The sequence below is a fragment of the Rana temporaria genome, chromosome 9 (assembly GCF_905171775.1).
Source record: "Rana temporaria chromosome 9, aRanTem1.1, whole genome shotgun sequence".
Lineage (NCBI taxonomy): Eukaryota > Metazoa > Chordata > Amphibia > Anura > Ranidae > Rana > Rana temporaria.
Genome location: NC_053497.1, coordinates 126,421,557 through 126,434,435, shown reverse-complemented (window position 1 = coordinate 126,434,435; position 12,879 = coordinate 126,421,557). Strand labels below are relative to the sequence as shown.

At 43.4% G+C, this 12,879-nt stretch overlaps 1 protein-coding gene across 1 annotated transcript in view; it reads left to right on the top strand.

Annotated features, from left to right (window-relative positions):
* Positions 1-12,879, top strand: part of CCDC180 (coiled-coil domain containing 180) — a 111,388-nt gene that overhangs the window by 47,761 nt on the left and 50,748 nt on the right. The window contains exons 21-23 of the mRNA XM_040324450.1: positions 2,521-2,667; positions 6,621-6,765; positions 12,423-12,539. Of these exons, the coding sequence (XP_040180384.1) occupies positions 2,521-2,667; positions 6,621-6,765; positions 12,423-12,539 (409 nt within the window). The remainder of the gene's footprint in view (positions 1-2,520; positions 2,668-6,620; positions 6,766-12,422; positions 12,540-12,879) is intronic.

Genomic DNA, 12,879 nt, shown 5'->3' with positions numbered 1-12,879 from the left:
ATGACCATTTACTACAACATATATAATATCAATAATTTCTCTTTTCATGTTTATTAATTGATCCCAAAGATGTGTACAGACTATTGGAAGTACAGTTAGGCCGCGTACACACGATCGGTCAAAACCGATGAAAACGGACTGAAGGACCGTTTTCAAAACGATTGTGTGCAGGCCCCATCGGTCAGCTAACCTTCGGTCAAAAAAATGAGAACTTGCTTTAAAATTTAACCGATGGATGCCTAACCGACAGGTCAAAACCGATCGTTAGTATGCAAAAGCATCGGTTAAAAACCCACGCATGCTCAGAATCAAGTCGACGCATGCTTGGAAGCATTGAACTTAATTTTTTTCAGCACGTCATTGTGTTTTACGTCACCGCGTTCTGACACGATTGGTTATTTAACCTATGGTGTGTAGGCACATCAGACCATCAGTCAGCTTCATCGGTTAACCTTCGGACCGTTCTCATCGGATGGACTGATCGTGTGTACGCGGCCTAAGTCCACCCATATGGGACATCATGGGGGGCATTTTTTAAAAGTAGAGCAGACAGAATCTAGAGCATGTGTGCATGGCAGGAGAAATAAAGAACAACAGAACAGGGTGGTCGTGTTTCAAAAATGTCATCCAATGGGACTTTGCAAATTGGCCCCCCTAATGTCAGTTACGTGGTCCCTAATTCTCTGCCAAACTTTCCTTTGTGTTTTCCCTTTAAAAATGTTTGTCTTTTTGTGTTAAATTTGAGGCCATATAAAACTTCAAGGAATTGTTAACTCCTTTATTTGGCAACAAAAAAGACCCAGAGTAAAGAAAAGCTGTACTCCTGACCCTGGCCCAACATGGAGAATTGGGTGCCCCAGACATTCTAGCATATTATCGTGCAACGATCTTAGATCAGCTGAAAACTTGGTGGTCGGACCAACATCCCACAACATGGCGGCAAATAGAAGCTACTGCACTCCGTGCAAATCCTAAACATGTCCTCGCTGCTACTTGGCTTACTCTCAAACCACAGCATAACTTTCTGGACACTATCACTGCCTCTCTAAGAGTCTGGTCAGCTGTTTCGCAAATTAACTCAGGTCTATCATCGGACACACTTTCATTGCTGCCCATTGAAGCAATTGCTCTGTTGGCTCCGGACCTTCCCATCGTGAACTGGATTAAAGTAGGCATTGCCAATATAGGTGTCCTGTTTTCACCTTTGGGTATCCACCCCTTCTCCTATTTACAACAGAAATATGGTTTGTCCTCCAAATCGTTCTTTGTTTACCTTCGGATAAGGTCTCTTCTCTCTAAAATTCCTCGTTCATCTACAGATTCTTTCTCTCAAGCCCTACTCAAAGCTTTCAATTCCAAAGATCCTAAAGTTAGAGGTATTTCCCTCCTTTATAAGTTGATCACCAAGCCAAATCTGGATCTACTTTCCCCTTCTATTTAGTATTGGTCCTCCTATGTATCTCAATCACCCCCACCTGATGTCTGGGTGAAGGCCCTATTGACTCCACTACGTCTATCTCACTGCGTAACTCACTGGGAATCTCTTCAGAAATGTTTTCATAAATGGTACTTTACCCCTGATAGACTAGCGAAAATTTACCCGTCCACTTCATCTAAATGCTGGAGAGACTGTGGCAACGTTGGTTCCCTATCCCATATCTGGTGGGACTGTCCGCTCCTCAAAAAATGTTGGGTCAAAGTAGAGAAACTATTTTTTTCATTGTGCTGCATATCTATTCCAATGTCCCCTTTGGATCTTCTTTTGGGTCTATCAATCCCCTCCTGGCCTAGACATTTGCAAACACTGGTGACGCACATTTTAATAGCAGCCAGATTGGCGATTGCTAGAAAATGGAAATCGACTCAACCTCCCCTTTTAAAGGATGCCATATGTCTACTCAACTCCCATTTCCTGATGGAATTCTCGTTTGCTAAAGCCAATCTGTCTACGAATAACTTTTACGAGTCCTGGGACAAATGGATTACTCATCCTAGAAGTGCGCCCCTGTGTTAGCTGGCCCACCCTCATTGGGTTCCTAGACCTCACTTGGTTCCCCTTTTATATATTGTTGATATATTTTACCGATGTACATTTACTTCATATATCTCGCCAAGTGTTCAGTAATGCTCCTTGTGGTACTGTTTTCCCTTTTCTGTTTCCTATTTTGGTTTTGTTTATATGCAGTACAACTATTTACTGGTTTAATTGCTGAAGTTTTTGTAATAATCTGTAGGTACATGACATTGTGATTGTTCTCCTTTTTTTTCTTTTCTTTTTATGCCTTAACCTCCTTGACTTGGATGCTGAGCCAGGGTATGCCCAATTGGCTATGTTTTGTATACGCTCCTACCTTTTCTTTTTGAAAATCAGAAAATACTTTAAATTCTAAAAAATTTTTTGAGGCCATATATTTTTCATATCTGTCAATTTTATAAAAGTTTATGCAATTTCTCGTTTTTGGGAAATTTTACGTGCTAAGTATCTCATGTTCAGTTCATTATTTTAATTCTACATTTCAGACTGGTAGCCCTGTGTAATTCCTTATCATCCATTCTGGATAGCCATAACAGTGGGGTCCAGACTGCCATGAGGAACTACCGCCAACATGTGGAGGAGATGCTGGGAAAGCTCTGTGACACCAATTCTGATTTCATCAAATCTTTTAGGTAAGCACAAGGTGTATCAGTGAGTTCTTACTGAAAACCATCAATCAGATAATCGGGGCAGGTCTGAATCTGGTGGCTGAATGGAAGTGAATAGAAACATAGAAAAGTGACGGCAGAAAAAGACTGAGTCTGCCCATTTTTTGGGGTGTTTTTTTGTTTGTTTTTTTTTTTTTTTCATTAACCTCATCTGACTATAGATTTATGTTTATCCCAAGCATGTTTGAAGCCATTTACTGTTGACTGTCTCGCTTCCTCTACTGGTAGTTTATTCCAATCATCAACCACCCTTTTGGTAAAATAATACTTTCTCATGCCTTGTACACACGATCAGTTTTCCCGGTCAACCGGGAAAACCAAGGGGAGAACCTGCTTGACAGCTTTTTCCCCCTACACATGGCCGGTTTTCCTAGCAGGACAACTGCCATGCCAGCTTTGGTCGGGAGACCCAGCCGTGTGCATGCTCCACCGCAGTGTTTTCCTATTCCATAGGAAAACTGCCGGAAAAAAGACCGCCGAGAATCCCGGCAGTAAAAAAGAGAACATGTTCTTAATTTTCCTGCCGGGATTCCCAGTGGTTTTCCTGTCGGGAAAACTGCAATGGAGGATACACATGGCCAGTTTTCCCGGCCAAAAGCTCTCATGGCAGTTTTCCAGACGGGAAAACTGGTTGTGTGTAGGAGGCATAAGATTAGTTTTGAACTTTCCTCCAGTTAGTTTGAGGTCATGTTCTTGATTTTGGCTTCATATTAAAAAGGCCACCTTCCTGAACCTTGTTCACCCCCTTGATGTATTTAAAGGGTTCTATCATGTCTCTGATTTCCCTTATTTCCTCCAGACTGTACATATTAGAGCGGAGGTTCCGCAGGTTTTGCTTTTTTTTTTTAAATGTCCAAAGCCTGGTAACAGAGCTAGCTAGGTACTACTCACCTGCTAGCCGCTCCTCCGTCCGCTCCTTTTTCGCCGAAAAGGATACCTTTTAAAAAAGAGTCCTGGCCTTTTCCATTTTGCTTGTGGGCAATTTGAATCCCACAAGCAAACACTTCCTGGATTCCTAGTCACATGACGCGCTTTGCGCGTCATGTGACCTGGTTCCCGCGTCACGTGACACTCAAGCTGGTCTCCTGTGAGTGTTGTAACGTCACTCCCATTTGACCTTGCGCACAGCATCCAATTACGCCTCGTCGGGGAAAAGGAGCGACACGCCCACTCCCCGCAGGGAAGAAGACCCGGAAGTGAGGCTAAAGACAGGTAATTGTTCAGATCGGAGAAAAAAGGACAACGATAGAGGTGTGTATTAAGGCTGCAGACATGATTCGTATGAAGTTAAATTTGAGGGTGAACCTCTGCTTTAAGTTCCTGAGGTCGCTCTCGGTCTCGAATTTCACTAATTTTGTTACCAGTCTCTGAACTTGTTGTGGAGTGAGGGCTCCAGAACTGGACACAGTATTCCAAATGAGGACTCACTAAAGATCTATATAGGGGTAATAAGGAATTTCTTCCTCCTACTGGTGACCTCGTCTGGTGATGCATCCTAGAGTTCTATTCTCGTTTCTCACTGCCTGGTAATACTGTTTGCTCATTTTGCAATCATCTGAAATAAGCACCGCTAAATCTTTTTCTTCTATAGTGCTGGCTAACACTGTACCCCCAATGTTGTACTCTCTAAGGGGATTCTTTTTCCCTAGGTGCATTTTTTTACATTTAGAAATATTGAACTGCAGTCTCCACTGCTTTGACCAATCTTCCAGCATTGCCAAATCATGTTCCATGTTGTTACAGACACCTCCAGGTATATCAACCCTATTAAACACCTTTGTGTCATGAAGCTAAAAGACATGCCTTGCCCAACAAGCCTTTAGTTACATCACTTATATACATGTTAAATAGAAAAGGACCCAGTGTAGAGCCTTGTGGTACACCACTACTGTAGTGACTGGTCTCTATTCTGAGTGAACCCCATTTACAACTATACTCTGGGATCTATTCTTTAGCCAACTTCACATCCACTGAACCACCCAAGGGTTAAGTCCTAGCTTATACAACTTTTATGTTCAATCATTATGTTTAACTGTATCAAATGCCTTGCTGCAATCAAGATAGGCTACATTATGTCCACAGCACCACCCTGGTCCAAAATACTGGTAATATAGTCAAAAAATTCAATCAGATTATTCTGGCATGATCTGCCCTCAGTAAAGCCATGCTGCTTTGGGTCCAGCAAGCTATGTATTTTTACGTGATCAGTGATCCTTCTTTTCATAAATTTTTCTGATTCCATTACCTTGACTACAATTGATGTTAAACTTACTGGACTGTAATTGCCAGCTTCTTTGCTGCCCTTCTTGTGGATAGGTACAATATTAGCAGTCACCAGTCATGGGGAACTTCTCCCTGTTCTTAGTAATAGTACAGTACTACATCAGGCCTGTATTTTTTATGAGGTTCCATGCCTTAAAGTGGTATTAAACCTTCATTTTTATTTATTTTTTAAATAACAAACATTTCATACCTACTTGCTCTGTGCAATGTTTTTGCACAAAGCAGCCCTGATCTTCCTCTTCTGGGGTCCCTCACTAGAGCTCCAGAGCACTCTCTATGGGTGGACCTGTACAGGCTTGCTCCCGAGCCTGGCTGCTGCGTCTATTGACACAGACAGCAAGACTCGGCCCGCCCCCCGCTCCCGTGTCACAGCATTTGACAGCTGTGTGAGCCAATGGCCCAGTGAGGAGCGGGACAGCATTGAGAGCCACTGCTTTAATGCACACCCCTGGATTGCATGGGGTCAGGTAAGTAAAATGGGGGGGCTGCAGCACAGAAGATTTTTCACCTTAATGCATAGAATGCATTAAGGTGAAAAACCTTAAAGTGGATTTAAAGTCTAAAGATTTTTCACCTGAATGCATTCTACGCCTTTAGGTGAAAAACCATTTGTGCTGAAGCTGCCCACGAGACACCCCCCCTTTTTCTTACCTTAGCCCAATCCTATCCAGCAATGTGCATGTCTCTTTCCTTATTAGACAGATTAATAGCAGGAGGGGCCTGGAGTGCCGCAGGGGGACCCCAGAAGGAGGATCAGGGCCGATTTTGACAAAACCATTGCACAGAGCTGGTAAGTATAGGCATGTTTGGTATTTTTATATATAAAAAAAAGCTTTATAACCAATTTAAGGCTTTAAAACCACTTTAATGTGTATGTAAACCCTAAAAATGAACTGCTTTGATTTGCTCCATTTTGATCTGCTAAATATACCATTGAAAGTGTTTTATTATATCTATTCTATAAGTGCAAACCTGTTAATTTTGACATTAATCCTGCGAGCTGATAACTTCCTGTGCCCTCTGCCTGTACAAGAGGAGGGGATATGGATACGAAGCAGGGGGAGGAGATCAGGAGAGGTCTGTGTCCTTTGTAATCTATCAAAAAAGAAATGGGTAGGGCTGACACCACCTGCTAAGGATTTCAAAGGTGAAAATACATGTGTGTTGCTAATGCAGAAGAAGATAGGAGCACATTATTTTCCTGGCTCATCAACATGTGTTTTTCTGTACTTGCAATGTCTTCAGAGATGCACTAAATGTTTTTTTTTTTTTTTTTTTTGCTGCGAAAAGCGCTTTAAAAAAAATTCACAAATGTGCAAAAAATTAAAACAAAATGCATTGGCAGCTTCTACTTCTCTTCACCATATTATTACTAAAAAGGTCAAATCCAAAAAGGGTTCTTCTTCAGACATACAGTTGGTAAGGTTGATCGGTTCTGGTCTAACTATTATCTTCTCACACTGCCAGGAAAGGAGATAGAATTGGTAAATGGTTTAGCTCTGCCTGATTTCAAAACTGTATCCTGCTTTTCCATTAGATTGGAGTTCTTCTAATATAAATTAAGTAGTAAAACTCATGTGCTGAAAATAAAAATGAGGTGTTTTATTTATCTGATAACCAATGCTTTTGTACAGATTATTTTCAGAGGGTGGGAATTTTTCTCCTGATGAGATCGAAACTCTTCGTAAGAGGCTGCATCTAGCATCAGCCACCATCGCTTCATTTGAGGGCTCCATCATGGTGGACCTGGAGGGGCTGGAGTCGTTGTGCTTAGAACAGGTAGATCTGGAGTAGTTACACATTTAGCTGTGAAAAATGAGGTCCTTGTCAGCTTGCTCTTATACACAATGCTCGTTATTGTCTGTCAGAATGTATCCTCCAGAGATATATACAGAAATTAAAAAAAAAACACTATTAGCTGGATTCACGTAGGGCGGAGTATGTTTCAGCCGGCGTATCGTATTTACGCTACGCCGCCGTAAGTCAGAGAGGCAAGTGCTGTATTCACAAAGCACTTGCCTCCTAAGTTACGGCGGCGTAGCGTAAATGGGCCGGCGCAAGCGCACCTAATTCAAATTGCGAAGAGGTGGGCGTGTTTTATGTAAATAAATCATGACCCAACGTGATTGACGTTTTTAACGAACGGCGCATGCGCCGTCCGTGGACATATCCCAGTGTGCATTGCTCCAAAGTACGCCGCAAGGACTTATTGGTTTTGACGTGAACGTAAATTACGTCCAGCCCCATTCACGGACGACTTACGCAAACGACGTAGAATTTTCAAAATTCTACGCGGGAACGATGGCCATACTTAACATTGGCTAGGCCAGCTTTTTGTTGGACTAACTTTACGCCTGAAAACGCCTTACGTAAACGGCGTATCTTTACTGCGACGGGCAAGCGTACGTTCGTGAATAGGCGTATCTCGCTGATTTATGCATTCTAGGCGTAAATCAGCGTTCACGCCCCTAGCGGCCGGCGGAGCTAGACAGCTAAGATACGATGGCACAGGCAGTCGTATCTTAGCTACATTTAAGTGTATCTCAATTTGAGAATACACTTAAATGTACGACGGCTTAGATTCAGAGTTACGACGGCGTATCTACTGATACGCCGGCTTAACTCTTTCTGAATCTAGCTATATATTACCAAAAGCACTGGGATGCCTGCCTTTACACATGCATTAACCTTAATGGCATCCCAGTCTTAGTCTGTAGGGTTCAATATTGAGTTGGCCCACTCTTTGCAGCTATAACAGCTTCAACTCTTCTAGGAAGGCTGTCCACAAGGTTTAGGAGTGTGTCTATGGGAATGTTTGAACATTCTTCCAAAAGCGTATTTGTGAGGTCAGGCACTGATGTTGAACGAGAAGGCCTGGCTCGCAGTCTCCGCTCTAATTCATCCCAAAGGTGTTCTATCGGGTTGAGGTCAGGACTGTGCAGGCCAGTCAAGTTTCTCCACCCCCAAAATCGCTCATTCATGTCTTTATGGACTTTGCTTTGTGCACCGGTGCACAGTCATGTTGAAACAGGAAGAGGCCATCCACAAAATGTTCTCACAAAGTTGGGAGCATGAAATTATCCAAAATGTCTTGGTATGCTGACGCCTTAAGTGTTCCCTTCACTGGAATTAAGCGGTCAAGCCCAACCCCTGAAAAACAACCCCACACCATAATCCCCCCTCCACCAAATGGCTTGGACCAGTGCACAAAGCAAGGGTAGCCTTTAAATAAGTGTCTCACTCTTCATATAGATTATATTACAGCAGTGCTAGTGTCAGACACCAACCTGAGGGGGGCTGAGTGGACTTCTTTACCGTGGATGAAATGATAGGAAATGCTTCAACATCTTTGGGAAGGCTTTTCAGCCTAATTCCTCCCCATGACATTGGCAATTTAATACAAAGAAAGTAGTTGAAAGATTGGTAATCCAAACACTGCCAGGGAGATCTTCCTGCTCCGTGATTTTGTCCACTCAACAGTTAAATATCCATTTACTGTAGGTACACTTACTCTTTAAGCATGTAAGACCCCTTTCACATTGGGACCACTCTGGGTTAGTGGTAACTAGTTTTAGCGACACTTTATCGTCATTTTAGCTGTGCTTTTTCAAGCGCTAGTGGGGCACTTTTAACCCCCACTAGCGGCCAAAGAAAGGGCTAAATGCACTTGAAAAGCGCCACTGCCGAATCGCTTTGCAGGCGCTTCGGCAGAGGTGCCCATTCATTTTAATGGGCAGTGGCGGTGGAGGAGCAGTGTTGTGTAAGAACACTCAGGTTTTCACACTGGGGCTGCAGGGTAGACATTCTTCAGGCGCTTTACAATCGCTATTTCTCTTTCGTTCATAGACGGACACAGCCTTCATTGACCTTGGGGTTATGCTTCTTCCTACCAGGAGATCTCCTGGTAGGAAGAAGCATAACCCTAAGGTTAACCCTAAGGTCAATGAAGGCTGTGTCCGTCTATGAACTCAGAGAAATGGATTTTACGCCTCCGGTGTGAAAGGGGTCTTAAAGATCTGATCCAGAAAAAGGGGAATCCTATACACAACTGGCTTCCTTCCCATAATCATGTGAAAAAACATTGTACGCAGCTTCTCTTCGGCATTCCGCTGCAAAACTAAAAAAATGTAAGTACAGTGGAACTATCTGAGGTTCTGCAATGTGATGTGAAATTTTACACATAGGCCCGGATTCATGTAGAGCGGCGTATATTTGTGTGGGCGTAGCGCATCTCATATGCGCTACGCCGACGTAACATTGAGAGGCAAGAACAGTATTCACAAAGCACTCGCTCCCAACGTTGCGCTGGCGTAGCGTAAATTGTCCGGCGTAAGCCCGCCTAATTCAAAGTAGGAAGGAAGTGGGCGTGATTCATTTAAATGAGGCTTGACCCCATGCAAATGATGGGCCGAACGAACGGCGCATGCGCGCGCATGCTCAGAATCACGTTGAATATACTCCCTAAGATACGACGACTCAATGGCTACGACATGAATGTAACCTACGCCCAGCCCCATTCACGTACGACTTACGTAAACGACGTAAAATACGACGACTGTTCCGTCGTCCATACCTTTGCATGGCGTGCGCCTCCTATATGGTGGAATAACTTTACGACGGACGTACACCTTACGTAAACGGCGTAGATTACAGCGACGGGCGCAAGTACCTTCGTGAATCGGCGTATCTAGGTCATTTGCATATTCGACGCGTAAATCAATGGAAGAGCCCCTTGTGGCCAGCGTAAATATGCGCCCAAGATACGACGGCGTAGGAAACTTACGTCGGTCGGATGAAGCCAAATTTCAGGCGTATATTGTCTTAAGAATCAGGCGCATAGATACGACGGCGCATCCGTGCACATCAGTAGATACGTCGGCGTAAGTGCTTTAAGAATCCGGGCCTTAGTTACTTTTTTGTGAAATTGTTTTTTTAGATGATTTTAATATTAAAGCGGAGCTCCGCTGTAAAAAAAATATTAAAAGCCAGCAGCTACAAATACTGCAGCGGCTGTCTTTTAATATTAGGACACTTACCTGTCCGGAGTCCAGCGACGTCTGCAGCAGAAGACGAGCAATCGCTCGTCACTTTGCTGCCCCACTGCCATCCTCAGTGAGGGAACCAGGAAGTGAAGCGCTCCGGCTTCACTGTCCGATTCCCTACGGCGAATGCGCAAATCGCGCAGCGCCGTCCTCACTGGTCCCCGTTGTGTTCTGGGAGCCGAGTGTTTCCCAGAACACAACAGGCGAGAGCGGGAAGTGACGCACTACCCGCAGACTCCCCGCAGAGAGGACTCCCGGAAGTGGGTGCAAATACCTGTCTTTGACAGGTATTTGCACCCCCCTCCCCCCTGAAAGGTGTCAAATGTGACACCGGAAGGGGGGAGGGTTTCTGATGAGCGGAAATTTCACTTTAGGGTGGAGCTCCGCTTTAACTTTAAAACAAATGCAAGCCAATCGTTTATTTGGGTACTTCCATAAAGAGTTTAAAGCTGAATTCCAGGAGCTCCTTTGTAAAATGTAAAGGCACAGTATGAGTTAAGTTCATGGAGGTGCATGACACCTCCTGGGCTTATCTCTATTTACATCTGACAGTTTTATCGCACTCCTGGAAAACGTCTATCGCTGTGTTTTTGGGAGCTTGATGCGTATGCTTCAGGTCTAAGCATCTTCAACATTAGAGTCGGTGCAGTTGCTATTGCAGGGCCCTTCCCTCCTCCTGCCCAATCAGAGAAGCCTTTGTATTATGTGAACTCATTTGCAAAATACAAAGGTTTCTCTGAATAGGCAGCAGAGAGGAGGGGTGGGCATAGCTACTCTGTGCGCCTTTCTCTACACTCGTACAGCCCCCAGTGTCAGTGTATGCTCTGACAGAGCCATAAACCTTTCAGATATAAATGATAAAGATAAGTTTAAGAGATGTCATGCACCTCCTTGGACTTAACTTAACTTTTTTTTATAAAGTGACTATGGGCCAGATTCACAAAAGAGATACGACGGAGTATCTCAGATACTCCGTCGTATCTCAGATACTCCGTCGTATCTCTCAGAGTATCTATGCGACTGATTCATAGAACCAATTACGCATAGATAGCCAGAAGATCCGACAGGTGTAATTGTTTTACACTGTCGGATCTTAGGATGCAGTACCGCGGCCACCGCTGGGGGGAGTTTGCGTCGTAAACCAGCGTCGGGTATGCAAATTAGGAGTTACGGCGATCCACAAAGATTTTTACCCTTGGTTACGTCGTCGCAAGTGTTAGATTTCCGTCGCAAAGATAGGGCACCTTTAATATGGTGGAAAAGTACTCCACCATGTTAAAGTATGCCTGTCTTTCCCGCGTCGCTTTTGAATTTTTTTTACATTTTTTCTTTTTCCCGGCGTAAGTCATTTGATCACGTCGCAATTCACAAAACATCGGCGCGTCGTAATTTCGCGCAAAGCACGTCGGGAAATTTGCAACGGGAGCATGCGCAGTACGTCCGGCGCGGGAGCGCGCCTAATTTAAATGGTACCCACCCCATTTGAATTGGGCCGCCTTGTGCCGGACGTGTTTACGATACACCGCTGCAAATTTCCAGGTAAGTGCTTTGTGGATCGGGCACTAAATCGGAAAACTTGCGGCAGTGTAACGTAAACGGGTTACGTTACGCTGCGCCGCGGGTACGTGAATCTGGCCCTAAATTCCTGGAATTCTGCTTTAAAATAGGCACCCATTTTTGGCTATCCTTTATTCTTTCATTTTCTTGAAGTTGTTTGTCTTGTTTGAGTTCCTCTGCTTCTTAGATGTAATGCCGCGTACACACCATCACTTTATGTGATGAAAAAAAATGACGTTTTTAAAAACGTCACTTTAATTGACTGTGTGTGGGGGAAAACGTCGTTTTATGTCTTGTAAAAAACGACCAAAAAAAATTGAAGCATGCTTCAATTTTATGTGTCGTTTTTCAAAAGTGCACTTTTTACTTCACAGAAATTGACCGTGTGTAGCAAAAAACGTCGTTTTCTAAGACGTTTTTTCATCCACGCATGCCCAGAAGCTACTTATGAAGCAAGCTTCAATGGTAAAACGTGGTGAACGTAACCTCACTTTGCAAGAACATTGTGAGAAAAACGATGGTGTGTAGGCAACTTCGTCTTTGAAAATTGAAGTTTCAAAAACGTCATTTTTTACTTCACAGAAAGTGTCGTTTTTTTTCATCACATAAAGTGATGGTGTGTACGCGGCATAAGACTGTTCAGACAAGTCCCCCTTCTCCGAATGTGTCTTTGTGCCAAGCTTGCCTCAATTTTTTTTTAAATTGACATTATCATTATTTCATGCGCAAGTACAGCAGTATATGTGGCTGCTGTATTTATAAAGGATCATAGCAAATACTCAATGGAATGTCAATACAGTATGTGTTCTTATTCTTTAATGTCTTCTTTTTATTCAGGCCACAGAAGTTGTTAAAAAGTATGAAGACAAATTCCATAGTCTAACAATGGACACGATCTTCCTAGAGAATATACAGAAATTACTGACTAATCTGCAGGTGAAGATCAAAGCACTGGTAAGTGAGGTTATTATATTGACTGCAAACAATGAGAGGGATTTCCTAAGACTGGAGCAGAAACTGGAGTAGCTGTTCATGGCAACCAATCATCTTCTGGCTTTCATTTTCAAAGCTTATTTGCACAAGCTGAAGTTAGAAGCTGATTGGTTACTATGTACAGTTCTATTCTGTGTGTTCCAGTTTTAGTAAATTCCCTCAATATATATATATATATGCACAGTGGATCCTCGGATTGCAAATAACGCGGTTTAGGAGTGTTTCGCAATACGAGCTATTTAAAAAAAAAAAAACTCGATTTGCGAGCGTTGTCTCGCAAGGCAAGCAGGATTCAAGTTGC